Source organism: Microtus ochrogaster, chromosome 6, assembly GCF_000317375.1.
Source record: "Microtus ochrogaster isolate Prairie Vole_2 chromosome 6, MicOch1.0, whole genome shotgun sequence".
Lineage (NCBI taxonomy): Eukaryota > Metazoa > Chordata > Mammalia > Rodentia > Cricetidae > Microtus > Microtus ochrogaster.
This window is the reverse complement of record NC_022013.1, coordinates 20807874-20826481: the sequence shown is the minus strand read 5'-3', so window position 1 is coordinate 20826481 and position 18608 is coordinate 20807874. Positions and strand designations below refer to the sequence as shown.

The following is an 18608-nucleotide window of genomic DNA, read 5'->3' as shown; positions in this document are numbered from 1 at the left end:
AATATTTATATCTATTTTATCTTTTATCATAACTAAGGAAAACTATAACTATCTATTCATTCTTCAACTCCATCAAAGACTCCAGAAGGATATAATACTACCTAAGTAAACAAGAAATAAGAAAACTCTAGAAATGACAGAGACAGACGCCTGAGGTTGACCTCTGGCATGTGTTCTCTCTCTCCCTCTCTCTAATTCATCTGCAGTCTCTCTCCTGCACCCTCTCAAAATTCCTGCTAACAAAATGGCAAGGTTCACAGGAAGAAATAGACTGAGTAGACAGGATTTTATTTCTATCTTATACATATCGATTCTGCTTGCCATACTAAAAACTTAAACGATGTTGCTTTCTGAAAAGAATAGAAGAAATTACAAAGCCAGGCATGGTGGCCGAGGGCTCGTAATCACAGAACTCCGGAGGTAGAGGCAGGAGATCAGGACCTCAAATCCAGACAGGCTACAGAACAAGTCTGAAGCCAGTCTCTAACTACATGACACCCAAGTCTCAAGAAAACAAAATCAAAGAACTCACATATTGGTCAGAAAATATCACAGAAGATTTACATAAAACAAAAATTCAAAAGGGCAGAGAGAGTAATTTTAAAGAATAAACTCAAACAATCCACGCTAAAAAGCATGTAATTGTTCTAAACAGTTTTTTAATAAAAAGTAAGGAGAAACAAAGACTTTATTTCTTAAGAATACAAAGAACTATTTTATGACTGTGGAACAGGATCTGAAGTAACATTATCTCACATTCAAAGGATATATTAAAAATGAATTTGAGCAAAGGTGCTTGCTGCCAAGCCTGGCAACCCAAGTGTAAACCCTGGGATCAGAGGGGAGACAAGATGTCGTCTGACCTCCACATGTACACAGACAAAATAAATAAGTGGATTCATGCCTGCCCTTTTTGGAAGAGAAAGGAGTGGATTTGGAGGAAGAGTGGATGTGGGTGGGGAGGGACTGGGAGGAGAGAAGGGAGGGGAAACTGCATTTGGGATGTAATCCATTCTGTTTCCTGGGATACTTTGGCTTTGTTTCCAACAAAACAACAAGTTTTGTCAGTTTCTCTTAATAGTTTTATAAGAAATCAATGAAGCAATGTCAGAAATAAATATTGACACAGCAATAACAGAAGTTATTAAAATTTGGTTCCTACAGTAACAGTTTTCCATTATTTATCTATGAATGTCTCAACTCTCTCAAATTTTTTTTATTGAAATATATATACTGCTATGGCAAACAAGTACTATGTGACGTCAACATGTTCTCGTGAAGCTGAACACACTCACATAACCACCACATGAGTTGGGAAGCTCTCAAGTTCTTCTTGTTTTGGGCCATTCCTCCTTCTCTTCCTGGACTCCAACCACACACACTGGGCTTCCCACCAAGCCCTGACATAGACTTTCTACACTTTTTAGCCCCTCATGTGGGCTTTCACCTGTACGTACATGGCACTGATCCTCATTTTGCTATGACAACCCTTGGACTAGTGATTGCATTCTTAGCTCCCAAAACTTGGGTTTCGCAGAAAGAAAAATAGCATTTCTCTATAATTTTTTATTTTAAACCTAAATTAGTGTTCAAGCCTGTACAGGTGGTGACCCTCTGCATCCCAGCATTTGGGAGGCTGAGACAGAAGGGCTGAAGCTCAGGAGTTAAAGATGTGTTTACTATGCTGGGGGACCTAGGTTTAGGGTGGGAGGGAGGGAACGCCTACAGTCAACACACACCCCTACCTAATTGTTTTTAAAAAGGCAAAAGACTTGAATAGACATTACTCCACAGATGGTAATAAATGGCCAATGGGCACATGAAAAAATGTTCTACTGTGACTAGACATTTGGAAAACACAATCTAAACTACAGTGAGACATTATTTCACATCCACTAGCATAACCTACTATCCGAAAGACGGGGTGGGATAAAGAGTTGGCTAGCATGCGGAAGGCCAGGACTCTTATGTTCCTCACAGAAACACAAACAGGACACAGCTGCTCTGGAAAGCCATTTGATGATCCCTCGAAATGTTAAACAACGTCACCCAGCAATGTCACCCCTAGGTATACATCTAAACAACAAAAAGCAGGGACTCAAACACCCCACATCAATCTTCACAGCAGTATTACTGACTAGAGTCAGATATGACACAACTCAGGCATCCATCAGCAGATGACTGGGCAAGCCAACTGTGTTCAGTAGCACAACGAAACACTCAGTCTTACAAAGAATGGCAGTTCTGACACTCCATCGGAGGGACCATGGAATCCGAACTACACAAAAGACAAATGCTGCATGATTCTGTTTATAGGAGGCGTCTTGAACAGGCAAATTCATTAAGATGGGAGAAGACAGACATTCAGGGTTTGGGAGAGGCAATAACAGCAACTTACTGTTTAATGTGTGCAGAAACTTTATAATAATAAAAACATTCAGAAATTGTAGTGATGACAGAAAGAAACTGTTATGTTTGTACTAACTATAAAACTTAAGGTGCTAAATTTTGATATGAATATTCTATCATGCTAAAAAAATTTTAAAAATACTATATAACAACCCCAAAAAATAATACATCAAAAAGTAGAATATTTCAGAAAAAAGTAAAAACCTAAGGATATGCCATGTTCTATTTAGAAACCTCAATCTCATTAAAATATCCATTTTTAAGGCTAGAAAAATGGCTCAGTTAAGAGCTTGCTGCTCTTTCAGAAAACCAGAGTTCAGTTCCCAGCTACCATGTCAGATGACTCAAGAGTGCCTGTAACTCCAGCGCCATAGATCCAGTGCCCTCTTCTGGCCACCTCGGGAATTGCACTCATGCGCACAGCCCCACACATGCATACATAATTAATTTTAAAAAATGGAAAAGGTGCCAGTTCTTTCAAAATTGGTCTACAGACTCAAAATCCAAGACTTTTGTTTCTATAGCAACATATTGATTTTTACATGTATATAAAGTAAAAGAACCCAGAAAAGACAGAAAAATTTTGAAAATGGACAAATTTAAATAATTTTCATCTGATTCCAAGGCTTCTTCAGTTATACTAACCATGCTATTGGTACATGACGGAAATATATACCATCAGGGCCAACTGATCTCAAACAAAGCTCCCAATGGAGAAAAGACCAGTCTTCAGTTAGTGCTAGACCAGCCAAGTTGGGGAAAAGATAACCCTGACTCTCTTACCTCACGGCACGCAAACTATAACCCACCATAAACTTTTAGCATAAAACCATTCAGCACATCTAGAAAAATGAAACATAAAAGAGAATCTTCATCAGTTTGGAAAGCCAAAACTTTCTAAAAGAAAATATACTAAGCCATAAAAGAAAAACTGTGAAATTTGGATGTTGTTGGGATTTGTTTCAAGGACACTGCTAAGAAATATAACATGTAATATGATGTCTACTATAACTGTATGATAGATGTGATCCAGAGAGGCCTGAACGGGAACATAACATGCAATATTATGCATATTACAACTGTATATGACACATGCAATCCAGAGAGGCCTAAATAGAAACATATTGTGGTGATTTGAAAGAAAATGGTTCCCAGGGGGAATGGCAGTATTAGGAGGTGTGGCCTTGTTGGAGGAAGTCTGTGGGGGCGGGCTTTGAGCTCTCTTTTGCTCAAGCAACTGTCAGTCGACTTCCTGCCCCCATAAGACATAGAACTCTCAGATACTCCAGCACATCTGCCTGCATGCCGCCATGCTCCCCTTCATGATAAGAGACTTAACCTCTGAAACTTTAAGCAAGCTACTCCAATTGAAAGAGCTGCCTTGGTCATGGTGTCCCAAACTAAGACACATACCATGCTCACAGTGTTACAGTGGATACTCAGAATACTGAAGGAACTTAGTTCAATCCCCAGCACCAAGAAGACTAAAAAGAAAACACAGACAAGCAAAGAACCACAGAAAAACAATCTAACAAGGGAATTGTATCTAAACCACATAAAAGCTCCCCAGTTGGTATAAAAAGATCCCCTAAGAAACAGACAAAATAGCTAATAAACACAAGGAAATAGCAGACCCCCAAAAGGTGCTCAGCATCCCTCATCAGGGAACAGCATATCAAATCACAATGAAACCCGAATGCAGCCACTGCAGTAGCCTTGATGGAGTCTTTAGGATGGAGGCAGGTGAGATAGGACTGAACTTCTGCTCACACATGGTAGTAACGCCAATAGCATAGTTCCTTAAGAAGCACAGACTCTCCTCACTTAGCAATCGCATTGTTAGGTAGCTAGCTACCCAAGGAAACGCACAGACTCACGTATGTCTTGGCAGCATTATTCTTGACAGCTAAAGAACGATAATAAGGACTGGTTCTGTAGATCAGCGAGAGAGAACTTGCCCAGGAGATGTAACGCCCTGGGCTCACTCTCAGCACTACCAACTGTGTATGTATTCACATGTGTCTCCAATGACTAAAGCACAGTCAATAGAGGCCCTGACCCACAAGCATGAGTCTGTGAGCTAACATCCCTAGAACTCACATGTAAAGACAGTGCACGCCTATAAACGTGGTAGGGCGGATCCCTGAAGCTTAGTGGCCAGTCAAGTTAGTCAATGAGGAGTGCTCGGTTCAGTGAGGACCCCACTCAAAAGATGCTTACTGCTCTGCCTGCTGGCTAATATCAACTGTAAAAATAAAGTGGAGAGCAACATGCTGACACAACACCAACTCTGACCTCTACACCCATGCACACACATGTGCACATGATGCATCGGCCACACCACAGCATGGAGAAAACTAAAATATGCTACGCCAGAGAAGCCAGACAAAAAATAAGGTAAAAGCTATAGGATTGCATTTATAAAAAATTTCCAAAGAGGTTTAAAATAAATCAACAGCGGTTGCCTGGCACGGGGGCATGTGAGAGGCTGGTTGTTTAGGGGGTTAGACAAGGAATCCTGAGTCCCGCAGAAGTACTCTTGAACGTCACTTTCAGGGCAGCCCTGTGAATGCAAACACTCATCAAAGCACAACCATGTATGAGAATGACTGCCCTTAAAGTATGTCAATGAAATGTCAATACGGTTGTTTTTCAAAAATATCACTGTAGTATTTGCAAGCAGAGTGCAGAGCCTTTTTCCTCAGGAGCTAGAGTTTCTTCCTAAAGCACACATAGGGAGCAGCGTTCTCTACTGACCACAGAACACTATTCATACATTACTGTTTACACTTTGTTGTAAACCCAGGGCCTTGCATATGCTGGTCCAGAGCTCTACCACTGAGCTACATCCCCAGCCTGGTGTCATTTTCTATGGCTGTCACAATATAAGGAATGGCTTTCTATTCAAACACCGGGAAAATGTCTATACCTTAAGAACACTTATCAGTTTCGCTCTTGGTGCCTTCTCTCTCTTCAGAAATTCATATAAGTAGATGTGGGCATTGGGGTTTGAGGGAAACTTTTCATCATACGCATAATTGGTGAGTATTTCTCGGGCTCCATCTTGATCACCATAGAATTCTAGCATCTGTATAAAATAAAGTATGTCTTACATTAATTATGTAAAATAACTCCACAAAAATAAGATACAAAGTTACTGCTAAGAACAACAGCCGCAACAATAAAAAAGAAATCACACGTGACAACAGCGACACTAATTCTGCTTTTCTAGAAAGCTCCCTACAACTTCTACAAAAAGGATCAAAGGTCTACATGAGGTCTCATTCTTACCTTAAATTTGTTACTAGAAAATGTAGACACCCCCCTCCCCGCCCCCAGTGTAGGAACTGTTCTTACAAGAAATCCACGTCCCCAAAGTAGAGACCACTAATGACCAGGTGTAAGTCAGCGATCTCAGCGCCCTAACTTCAGGCTGAAGGAGTCCGTGCTAACCATGGCTCCTACCTCTGAAGCGATTCACAGAGGAACTAGATTATCTTTTGGCAGGAAAACGGTCTCTTTAGTACCAAGCAGCACCCAAGCCCTCGGTTCTTCTGCAAGGAGTCTGAGACACTGGGGTAGCTTTATAAGCTTTCTAAAAGTCGTTGTGGTCCTCGGCTTTGGTTTAGTGTTTTTCCACCTCCCTTCTACAAATCTTTAGAATTATCCTGTTTTTACAGTATGTTCAACAATAAAAATGCAGGCTTGCCAATCACAGTTACATCACTATTTCACATAGGTATCTGGCCATGACAGGTATATCTACTTTTCTCATCAATGCCACCAAAAATTTCACAGAAACAACTAAGAAAAAAAAAAGGATTAGCCAGTATGGTGGTGGCACATGCCTTTAATCCCAGCGCTCAAAGGCTGAGGTGGGCAGGTCTGAGTTTAACACCAGACTTATCTACACAGAGTTCCAGGACAGCCATGCCCACACAGAGAAACCCTCTTTTTCTTTGTTTTTTGGGGGGTGGGGTGGGGTGGGGAGGTCAGAAGGAGGAGGAGGAGGAAAGATTTATCTGGATGTAGAGTTCAGAGGGCTAGAATCCATCAAGACATGACTGAAGGCTTACTCTATGAAAGCATGCAGCAAGTACTATCACATGACACTACTAGGAACAGGATGGAAGCAGGATGCTCCTAGTGTCCACTTCCTCCAGCCAGGCCCCACCACATAAAGTTCCAATCTCACAAAGCTGGTGACTACCAAGCATTAAAGTACATTAGTCTTTATGGGGCATTTCATATTCAAACCATTAAAAATGGGTAAAACTAAACGAGACTACCTTATGGAGCATATTAGTATTCATATATACCTAGAGCAGGCCTCACACTGGCAACACCCCTCCCTCAGCATCACCACCCTGGCCTACAACAAGTGATTTACTTACCTCCACGTAACTCTTCACAAAAGGGTCCCAAACCCCGGGAGTTTTGAGCAGCGCAGAAATACTTGCAGATGTCTTGCAGCTCTGGTTGAGCATGTGTTGAGTTTTTGCAGTGTAAGCATAATCATCCTCATCTGCTCAAACGTAAGAAATTCGCTCATTCATTCAGAGAAGCCATAGTAATGTAAGAAATTCATTCATTCATTCAGAGAAGTCATAAGCAAAGCTCAAGTCTGGGTGGACGCTGGTAAACTCTACCAAGTGAAGGAGAACTGGTACCTCTTATGGGATGCCCAGCTCCCCAGCCACCTCTAAACAGCAACTATCCACCATACCCAAGGTCAGCTAAGAGCTGACTATCGACTAGCGCAAGCAATGAAGATCCTCCCTCTAAACCAAATCACTGCAGAGGCAGAAAAAGACACAACAATGTTCAGTAGTTCTTTGTGTTATGAAAACAGTCACCAATCTAGGAACAGGACTCACTCAATCTGGATTTTTTTAATTTTTTAAAAATGTAATTAATAGCTAACAGAGTTGCCGAAATCTGAGGAAAGGCAAAGCATCCTCTCTCGTGACTTCTGCTGCAATGCCAGGCTTCTATCAGGGCAATGAAGCAGGAAACACAATGACGGCTAGACTGACAAGGACAAAACTTATCTCCTTTCAGGTAACACAATCCTGGCACACAGAAAGTCTCAAGAAAACTGCACTAAAAACCTGAGAGCTAGGTGGGTGGAGCCGGCTCAGTGGTAACAGCACTAACTGCTCTTACAGAACCAGGGTTTCATTCCTAGCACCCACTTGTTGCTCGCAACCATTTATAAACCTAGTCCCAGGGGATATGATGCCCTCTCCTGGCCTCTGCAGTTACCAGAAGAAATGTATGTGGTGCAGGCACACATGCAGATAATACACATAAAATTTAATTTTGAAAAACTTTATAAGCATTAACAATTCATTAAGATTGCAGGATATAAAACTGATACACAAAAATAGATTATATGATGGAGCACGGTGGTGCACACCTTAAATCCCAGCACCTGGTGAATTCCAGACAGTCAAGGCTACATAGAGCAAGGTTTCTTCCATCCATCTGGACTAACTCAGAGGTCTGTGAGCCGTGCTGCACGGCTATCCACCACCACAAGAAAGCTGGCTGTGCCGACTCACCCAGCTCTGACAGCTCCATCTTCTTCCTGGACCACGTGTAGTACTGTAAAAGCCCTTTGTAGGCCTGAACAAGGTTGATCAGCACTTCCTGAGAGGACGACTTTTCACCATACCGCCATGCCTCTGCATCAGTGAGGTTTCTGTTTGCATCCTCCAGCATTCCATGATGTAAAAGATACAACGCGTGTTGTAAGGAGATCTGCACCAGTGAGAAAGCCTCGAAGTCAGAACTCTTAGTCAAAAACTCAGGAGATTTAACACATGCTGGCCTAGTCCTATGAAAACTATGCAGTAGGACCCCACATAAAAGGGAAAACTCAACTGGGTGGTGGTGGCGCATGCCTTTAATTCTAGCATTTGGGAGACATAGGCAGGTGGATCTCTGCGAGTTTGAGGACAGCCTGGTCTAGAGAAACCCTGCCTCGGAAAAAAGAAAAGAAAAGAAAGGAAAAAGGTGAAAGCTCAGACAGTGGTGCAGTCCATACTCCGTCATCTACATTTAGACAGACATGAGAAACAACTAACACTACATAACTCAGAGTAACAGAATACAGTGCAACACGGTGAGGAAACTAGGCATCGAAGCCTGAGCTGTCAGTCACTCGACGCTTCCTTCACCTGTCTTCAGTAACCCTTCAGAAGAGGCTGTTCAACATTAAATGACATAATCTTATGTCTGCTTGACCTACAGTAGACAATATCCTAACAACTTCATACATGTCAAATATGCTCACAGAAAACATCCTGCCAATGAGTGCTCAAGAATGGATTTAGTTTATGAGGGAAACGGTATCCCGGAAACAAAAGCAAAAATAGCCATAGAAGCCGGGTGATGGTGGTGCACGCCTTTAATCCCAGCACTCGGGAGGCAGAGGCAGGTGGATCTCTGTGAGTTCGAGACCAGCCTGGTCTACAGAGCTAGTGCCAGGACAGGCTCCAAAGCCACAGAGAAACCCTGTCTCGAAAAAAAACAAAAAAAAACAAAAAAAAAAAAAATAGCCATAGAGCTGGGTGGGCATGGTGGCACTCATCAATAATCCCAGCACCAGGCAGGCAGGCTGAGGTAGGACTGTGAGCTGGAGACCAGCCTGGGCTACACAGCAAGGCACTGTCTCAAAAAAAAAAAAAAAAAAAAAAAAAAAAAAAAAAAAAAAGGAAAAGAAAAGAAAAACACAAGCCAACAAACAAAGGGGCTAGGAAGGTGATTCAGTGGATAAACTCTGCTGAGAATGCATGAGGACCAGAGTCTGGATCCCCAGAACCCACAGGTCAAGCTGGGAGGACATAGCAGCCTACCTATCACCCCAGTGCACAAGAGGTAGATACGGGATCCCAGAGCAAACTTGCTAGATAGATTAGCTGGGCAGAACCAGGGAGCTCTGGGTCAGCAAGAAACCCTGCTTCAATAGGTTAAGGTGGAGGAAATTCAAAAAGGCTCCTAGTGTCAACATCAGACCTCCAGACTTACACACACACACACACACACACGCACGCACGCACGCACGCACGCACGCACGCACGCACACGCGCGCGCACACACACAGAGTCAGAAAATTGAGCAAGTAAAAACAAAACCGAGAGAGCCAGGGATGCACATTTATGCTCTGCAAGCCGTGTGGTTTCTGTCACATTTACTCAACTTGTGGCCGAGTCCTAATACAGCTTTATAGTTTTGAAAAAATTAACAAATTATTTAGAAAATTACTAAAGAATAATGCTTTTAGTTAGGGGCTATAATACTGTGGTGTGGTCTCGGTCCCTCTTGCAAAAAACCTATTATTAAAGACAGGACTTCGGAGAAAAGATACCCACACAGCAGGAAAGGTTGAACATGTTCAAGATCCTACTTTTGTTCAGTTTGCCTTTTTCTCAAAATGCCAGCTCGGCTCAAGTTCAGCAAACAGCTGAGAACTGGCTGTGTCCACAGTGAAATCCGGTTTTATCTCTGAAGGCCTGAGCTTGACGGCCAGAGACAGACAACAGGGCTCCAATCAGACCACATGGAAGGTAGCTGGAAACCAGGTAGTTGCACAGGAGTGCTCTCCCAGCTCCTTTACCCACAGGGCTCATCTATTTTCCATGATTTTCTCACTCAACACTGATACAGGCAATTAAAACAAACACACACTGAAAATACAAATTTACAAGTCTACGTTCTCACCTTTAAATAGTTCAAGACACCAATATTTTTCATCCGGTCAGCAAAGTTATTAAAAGTCTCCACATTGCTTTTAGGATGATAAAATAGAATTTCACTTCCAAGCTTCCAAATGATCTATCAAAGCAGAAATTAAGAGTAAAATAATAAATCCTTATCTCATCCAGTTTCTTCCTATAAAATTTTGGATTTTTTTTCCTGATTACAACATGTAAAAGTAACTTTCCCTCTCCATGGAACCACCACTGCTGGACTTTCCTACACCCCACCTAGTAAAGCAGCACTCTTACTAGGTGATAATCACTACATCTCAAAATGCTGGTGTACTGGTGGCATGTCTACTGCTGTCATCAAACACACGACCACAGCAACTGAAGGAAGGGTGTACTTAGGCTCACGTTCCATAGGGTCAGTCTATGACGGCAGTACTAACGCATGGCGGCAGGAGCAAGCTCACATCTTGAACAGCAAGCCTGAAGCAGAGAGCAAACTAGAAACAGTGTGGTCTTAAATTCTGAAAGCCACCTCTGGTGACAGACTTACTTCTTCCAGCAAGACTGTATCTCCTGGTGGCGCACGCCTTTAATCCCAGCACTCGGGAGGCAGAGGCAGGCGGATCACTGTGAGTTTGAGACCAGCCTGGTCTACAGAGCTAGTTCCAGGACAGGCTCCAAAGCCACAGAGAAACCCTGTCTCAAAAAACCAAAAAAAAAAAAAAAAAAAAAAAAAAAAAGACTGTACCTCCTAACCCCAACCCCAAACAGCCACCAGCAGGAACCAGTATTCAAGTGCCAGAGCCTATGGGGGCATTCTCATTCAGACCATTACACCTGGTAAGAATAACAGTGCCATTATTAACTTAGTACTCTTTAAAAGGCACCCCCTGAAATCTCACGTCCAACCCTCCAAGTGCAGACAGTAGGCATGTCTGCACCCCCTGAACCTTCATCCACACTGAGTATATGTGCTACGCACTAAGGATGTCAATCTAAGAACATCTGTCAGAAAAGACAAATTTTAATGAAATATATGTTCTCAGGCCATATTTTGGTGACAGAATTTGAGCTCTGTTTTTCTTGGGGAACAAATACCTATTCCCTTTCAACCTAAAGTAGATTAATAAAATCAGGTGTCTTAAAAACAAGAAAAAGTTGCCTCTGCCTGGGGCATGAGGTGTGCACCTCCACACCTGGCTTTTTATACAGCAGGACATCAGGAATGCTGGGCATGAGCGTGAAGGCCTAGAGGAGGCAAGAGCTGAAGAAAGACCTGCTCCATTAACGGTTAAGGGTGATGAGGCTAGAGAAGAAAACCCTAGTAAAAGAGATGGGGTCAGACAGGCAGACCAGGAAGAGGGTGACTTCCTAAGAAGTCCACAGCAATTAGAGGACCATGGCTGGTGCACCAGAAAATAGGAAGAGCAAATTCTAACTCACAACTCAAAGTACCAAAAAAAAAAAGAAAAAAAGACAGGCGAAAAATGTAGAGCTCAATAAAAATCAATTAAAGAAAAAAAAACAGGCATGGTCTCTTGTGCCTACCAGCCTCAAGAGGTTTAGACAAAGGACTGCTGTAAACCTGAGTCTGAGCCAGCCTGGTATCCAGATCAAGACTTTCTCAATAAGTAATTAAGTGGATGAATGAAGGAATGACCAATAATGATGTAAAAAAATTAAAACATTAAATATTGCTGGTAGAAACATAAAGTGGAAAAGTCACTTTGGTATGGAGTTTGGTAAAACCTTAAGAGATTAAGAATAGTATTATCATATAATCTACAATTCCACTCTTCAGTATACACCAAAGAGAAATTACAGCAAGCACCATGCAAAAGCACATACATGAATGCTGAGAGAAAACACTGATGGGCGGATGCATGCAGTGTGGCATTCCATGCAGCGGGACACTGACAAAGGAAAGACGCATTCAGGCATGGTGGGGGCACGCCTGTCATGCCAGCACCCAGGAAGCAGGGCAGGGGAGACAAGGGTCTACTGTGGGGATAGCTAGAAGCGCAACTCCCAGCAGCCACTGTGCCACCTGCAGACTCCCACTCTGTCTACCTCGGGGGCAGCCTGTCTCTTGAAGGTGTCCGAGTCTTCCAGGGTCTGTAAGTAGCTGTGCATATAGTCTGCAGCTTGCTGCCACTGGTGCTTCAGCAGGGCTTCTTGGATGAAGCTTAAACAAGCACTTGTTGTCTGAGTAAAATCCCTCTTCTTCTTCCCTCCAGTCACTGTAACAAAGACAGCCGACTCCAGCTCAGCAATTCAAAACTCAGTCAACACAAGCTTCAACAAGGGCAACAAGTACTACTGACCCAGCTACCCCAGGGTCCAGCCCACTGACTTAAACCCTGACATCACACAGCATAAGTTTTAGTGGTCTCCTGACCTGGGACGGAATGCTGACACGTAATCCTGGACAGATCTCACGCAAGGAGCCACTGCTCTCCATTCAATCTGAAACTAGCTCACCTGGAAACTCAAAGGCGAACGTAACAAGGCAGGATTAGCCGGGCGATGGTGGTGCACACCTTTAATCCCAGCACTCGGGAGGCAGAGGCAGGCGGATCTCTGTGAGTTCGAGACCAGCCTGGTCTACAAGAGCTAGTTCCAGGACAGGCTCCAAAAGCTACAGAGAAACCCTGTCTCGAAAAAAACCAAAAAAAAAAACCCAAAAAACCAAAAAAAAAAAACAAAACAAGGCAGGATTAAAGACATGTGCCACCGTACCCTGTTTTGACACTAGCAACTTTTTTGGTTTTTTTGTTTTGTTTTTTTTGAGAAAGGGTTTCTCTGTAGATTTGGAACCTGTCCTGGAACTCACTCTATAGACCAGGCTGCCAAAGAAACTCAGAGATCTGCCTGCCTCTGCCTCACAAGCGCTACCTTGACACTAGCAACTTTTAAGAGATCATCATGGAACCTCAGACACACTGCTTAAACTTTACCGCCATTCACTCCCTCATGGGACTCACCGTCCCTCCAAACTGACTTACAGAAACTGAAACAACAGAACTGATGTTAAATGTTCCCTCCACAGGAAAATAAAAATACACAACAGTCAAAGCTGTGTGGCACATACCTGTAATGCCATCGTGGCTAAAAAAACTGAGTCTGGGGTCTGCCTGGGCTATAGCAAGACTCAAAAATCAAGTATTCATGCACGGGAAGGGGAATAAATACATAATAAATACCATTGGATTTACAAAGTAATTGAGGAAAACGTGATAACCTTATCTATTTTGTTGAGATAAAATACAAATTAAAATTTACTCTAAGCCAGGCAGTGGTGGCACATGCCTTTAATTCCAACACTCAGGAGGCAGAGGTAGGCGGATCTCTGTGAGTTTGAGGCCAGCCTGGTCTACAAGAGCTAGTTCCAGGACAGACTCCAAAGCTACAGAAAAACCCTGTCTCGAAAAACCAAAGTGAATGAGTGAATGAATGAATAAATAAATTTACTCTAATAGTTAAGTCCCAACAATCTCAACAAAGCTTTTATATTATTTTGATCAATTATCTACAACCAGTAGTTACAATGTCTCAACTCAAAAGAAACTCTAATGCTTGCAAAATATGAGACATATATATCAGTGATCTATACTTTCTGCAAAGAAAAATCAATATTCTAAAACTCCCACCTACTAGCTTTTTTATTCATTATTTAAAATTGGTAACAGAATATTACATTTTTATGATTTAGATTCCACCAGATCTACTTTAACGTAAAATAATTCCATTTTAAAAATCCATCATGTACTGAAAATGTTTCACTTGCAACTACTGAACTTAGAAAACAATTTATACAACACCATAAAACCGTCAAGACAGTTTGATAAGTACTGCAAGACAGTACACAGAACATATTTCATAGGGGATATTTAAGTTAAAAAGATAACGACCACAGACTCTCAGCAGGGCATGGTGGTACACACCCGTCACGCCATCAATCACAGGACAAAGACAGGAGGATCGCAGCAAGTTTGAGGCCAACCTGGTCTGTGTAGCCAGTTCCAGGCTAATCAAGACTGATCAGCAAGACCCTATCTAGAGGAGGGCTGGAGGGGGAAGAAGCCTACAGCATGGGCCAGGTAGGTACTTCCCAGACCACTTAGTGCATGTTGCAAACACCCAGGATCCTCAGCCTTAACACTCACGTGGTCCTGAAGCTAACAGTACTGCAGTTACCTGGAAGCTAATTAGAAATGGAGCCTACCAAGTCTGGGCCAGCCCTCTGAAGCAGACACTGCATCTAATAAGAACTACACAAGCTGCTTAGACCACAACAATCACAGGCACCTAACCCACAAAACTGGCAAAATATCTGTTCAAACAGCCTTTGGTCACCTAATGGAAGACTGCTCTCGGGCCAAGCTCCATCGACTTCTTTATTGTTAAAAGAACAGGATTTGAGATTAGACAGACCTGATTTGCTCCCTGTATCGTTACTTAAGAGTTTAACTTCTCTGCAATTCAGTGTCCGCACACATTTACTGGGACTAACACACATGACTGACTTACTGGGAAGATATATTAAGTGAATTCTTCTTTTTAAATGGGAGCTAAATCCTAGGAGCCAAGGAAAGCATCAAGGGCAGTAGGAAAAGTGCTGGTGTAGGTGTATTTAAAGGTCCGACACACAGCAGCACACGGATCGCTGATTCTTTACATGGTCTAAGAGAAGTTAACCCGTTAAAAACCTTGTCTACATCTACATTAGATTCAAAATGGAAAAAAAAAAAGATGCATTTTAAACCTATTAATCAATTTTATAAGGAATTTTCTTCATTGAATCAACAGAAATTTCCTTAACATTCCTGTGTATGTGTTCCTCAATGAGAGACCAATATTCTGCCAATGCCAAAGATATAAGTGCATGGTAAAGAGAACTAAAAATCTAAAAATAAATATATATCTATCATAATATAGACTATGTATTAGCTTAAATGCAAAAAAAATTTAAAAAACTGATTTCTTATCATTTCCTTTTTGTCTATAGCTGTAAGCAAAAAAAGGAAAACATTCCATCTAATCTTAGCAAGATAATCAAGCATCATGGTTCACATCTGTAATCCCAGCACTTGGAGGCTAAGGCAAGGGAACAACCATGAGTTCAAAACCAGCCTGAGCTACATTAAGTGTATTCCAGGTCAGTTGGGGATAAACAGCAAGACCCTGTCTTAACAATAACAACAAATAAAATAAAATAAGAGGGGAGGGAGGAAGAACAAACTAGCTCGGTTATTCATTTTGTATCTGGGTGCAATCTCAGCACTTCCTAGAATGAAAAGTGAAAGGCTTCGATGTTGGTCCACTTACCGACAGTTTCTATGCGCTCCTGAAGCCATGGGAAATGCATTCCAGGATTAGACAACACAGAAGCTTCTCTCTTGTCACGCTCTGCCACCGCAAGCCTTGTCAATTCGTCACAGAATTTGCTCATATTTATTCCAAATCGAGAGTATCAGTTAGCATCAGTACATGTTAATCCTCAGGCAACTGAATGGAACAGAAGAATAGCCATCTTTTCTTCTAATAAATATCACCTGCAGCAGAACCCATTGTATTTCACAGTTCTTTTAAAGTAAAAGTTGAATCTGGTTAAGTCAGCAACAGCCCAAACTAAAGTTCCACTTTTCAAAAAGAGAAGACTGGGAACAACAGAGGACCTAGGCACCCATGTAAGAGCTTGTGATCTTCTCGAACCCAGGGCACCCAATGACCTCAACAGGAGTATACATAGTGCATATACATGCAGTCAAACACTAATACACATAATTTTTTAATCCATAAAAAGATAAAGGATACTGTTAAACTATGTGTCAAGCACACACAAAAATTAGACAATCCTTAAGTACAAAGTAAAAACCTAAAGCTACAGAGAGAAATTGAACAATACCTAACAACACAATATAACAAGTACAATAATAGCAGTAGCCGGGACTTAACTACATACTTAGCCTAAAATTATCTAATTTAATCATGGAAGCAACCTTCTTTTCTTCCACGTTAGGAATAAAAACGGTAGGACCTAGACAAAGTATACAACTTGACCAAATGAAAACAAGAGTCTAAGAAATGAAGAGCACAGACCGGTCGGCTGGTGTAACAAAAACGACCAGGAGATGGGTAGGGGCCATGGCAAATAAATGGCTCTACAAACGCAGCCAGAGGCCATTGCGCTTAGAGAACTGTCAAGATGCTAAGACCCCTGTTCTGTCAACCTATCGAGTACTGAAGCTTTACGATTTACAATCTCACCAAATTTCCCTCCTTTCTGCAATCCTACAGCACTACCCTAGTTCCGGACACCTTCAGATTTGTCCAGAATTAATGCAATGGCGTCGCTTTGTGTTTGTTTTCTGCGGTGCTAGAGACGGAACCAGGGGTCTTGTGCCTGTTGACAAATGATTTCTATTTTTTTTTTTTTGAGACAGGGTTTCTCCGTAGCTTTGGAGCCTGTCCTAGAACTAGCTCTTGTAGACCAGGCTGGCCTTGAACTCACAGAGACCCGCCTGCCTCTGCCTCCCAAATGCTAGGATTAAAGGCGTGTGCCACCACCACTCGGTACAATTCCTTTATTTATGCTACGTTGTTTATTGCGCGGGGTAGGCCACCGTGCCCGTGTGGAGGCCAGTGGATAATTTACAGGGGTCCTTGCACCACGGATCGACCTCACCTGGCTTGACGGTAATCGCTACGACCTGCTGGGCCATCTCCCAAGAGCTGCCTCAAACTCTGTTTCTCTGCCTTCCATCCAGATTAAGCTTTCAAAAATCAAATTCAGCCGTTCGGCGCAAAAGCTTGAAGTAACATCTGAATGTGAAATCAACCGTCGTGGCGGTTGCCACGGTAACCAAAACTTCACAGTCCCAGTAACTCACGTTCCCAGAACCCAAGATTACAGAAAGTCAGCAGGAAATAGCAGGAGGGAGAAGCGGACGCTTACAGGCCTCCTCCAAGTCCACTGCGCGCTAAGGGCGCACAGACCCCGCGCGCGGCTACGACCGGGCTCCAGAGTTTGCGGGTCCCCACGCCACCGACTGCCAGAGTAAACCCTCTCCGGAAGCCGAGTTAGAGAGCGCTTCCCGTGAGCTTGCGCAGAACCAGTCCTGCCAGCGTTCGGGGAGTGCGCATGAGTAGCCCCGCCCCTCCCCCGTGCGTGGCCGCGGGGGGGAGGGCGGGAAGCGACAGAGAGGCTTCAGAGCCTGACCCGGATGTGGATGTTAGTTTCCGCGTTCCCGATGGTTTGGCCCGGATATACATCTTGGTCTGTGCCAGGTGGCAAAACCAAGGTTTCCGTTGCGAAGTCGAGTGTGAGGAGGGGGCACGTAGCTGATTCTGATTGCTGCTTTGGGAACTATTTTTATTAAAATTTTTAGGATTCGATTTAAGGGGTTTGCTGCCTTCACAGGTTGAGCAAGAATCCATTTTTCCTTATCGACGTGGATTGTTCTAGGGATCGGCCTGGATCCTTTTCAAGAGGAACTCTGACAGCCGTATATTAATATTATTTTAATATATATTAATTATGGAGATGGATAGTGGAATTGTTAGGCAGCGTGAAAATCCTATCTCAAAAAAATAAGGAGGGGGTTTGGGGATGTTCTGATGTCATAATTTTCAAACATCTGGGAGCTAGAAATGAGAAATCCATTATCTTTAATTCCTTACACACTACTTCCCTTTCCCACAGTACAATTCTGGATGAAATTTGTTGAGAAGGAACATGCACAAAAGCTTTCTGATTTCAGCCTCGAAGAATGTATGTTACAAGGGAGAGGAAATTATTCTCATAGTTGCTTTCCACTAACAGAGCAACTTAGTAATGCTGATGACTACATTTTCTTTTTTTTTTTAAATATATTTATTTATTTATTTATTTATTTATTATGTGTACAATATTCTGTCTGTGTATATGCCTGCAGGCCAGAAGAGGGTACTAGACCTCATTACAGATGGTTGTGAGCCACCATGTGGTTGCTGGAAATTGAACTCAGGGCCTTTGGAAGAGCAGGCAATGCTCTTAACCACTGAGCCATCTCTCCAGCCCTACATTTTCTAAAAGCTTTGGAGGCATCTTGGAAAATATTCCCACAAACCTTTTCTATTTATATATATCTTCACATAATCAAGCAATTGAAAAACATCACAAACTACACTACATCATAATAGTATGGGAGAAAAGAGAATGTGGCAAAAATAAAAGCATAAAAACAATGCCAAATTGCATGGCAGAGTAGAGAACACTTTTATCCAGCTATAGCTTCTCTGAAATACATGGGCTAGGACCCTACACCAGGCTGAGACTTGGGAAAAGACTCTTCTAAATGCACAGCTTCACTTTCCCCCTCCTCGTTTGGTACCTGAGCCCCCATGGAAGAAGCCCAGGCTAGCCTTCTGGAGAGAGGATGGATGAAGAAAGAGCACCTGGCATATGAGCACCATAAAGAAAGCACAGACATCATTCAGTGC

The 18608-nt window shown here is 42.6% G+C and overlaps 1 protein-coding gene across 3 annotated transcripts in view; it reads right to left on the bottom strand.

Annotated features, from left to right (window-relative positions):
* Taf1a (TATA-box binding protein associated factor, RNA polymerase I subunit A) overlaps positions 1-17205 on the bottom strand; it is a 27704-nt gene extending 10499 nt beyond the window's left edge. Inside the window, exons 1-7 of one of the 3 annotated variants that reach the window (XM_005348306.2) lie at positions 16813-17205; positions 15453-15632; positions 12195-12364; positions 10135-10248; positions 7974-8172; positions 6804-6934; positions 5339-5497 (exon numbers count right to left, since the gene is read on the bottom strand). In XM_005348306.2, the coding sequence (XP_005348363.1) occupies positions 5339-5497; positions 6804-6934; positions 7974-8172; positions 10135-10248; positions 12195-12364; positions 15453-15576 (897 nt within the window). In that variant the 5' untranslated portion in view covers positions 15577-15632; positions 16813-17205. Of the gene's footprint in view, positions 1-5338; positions 5498-6803; positions 6935-7973; positions 8173-10134; positions 10249-12194; positions 12365-15452; positions 15680-16812 lie in introns of all 3 variants that reach the window. The other 2 variants (XM_026779955.1, XM_026779954.1) reach the window with 2 other exon arrangements.
* Between the last annotated feature and the right edge of the window lie 1403 nt (positions 17206-18608).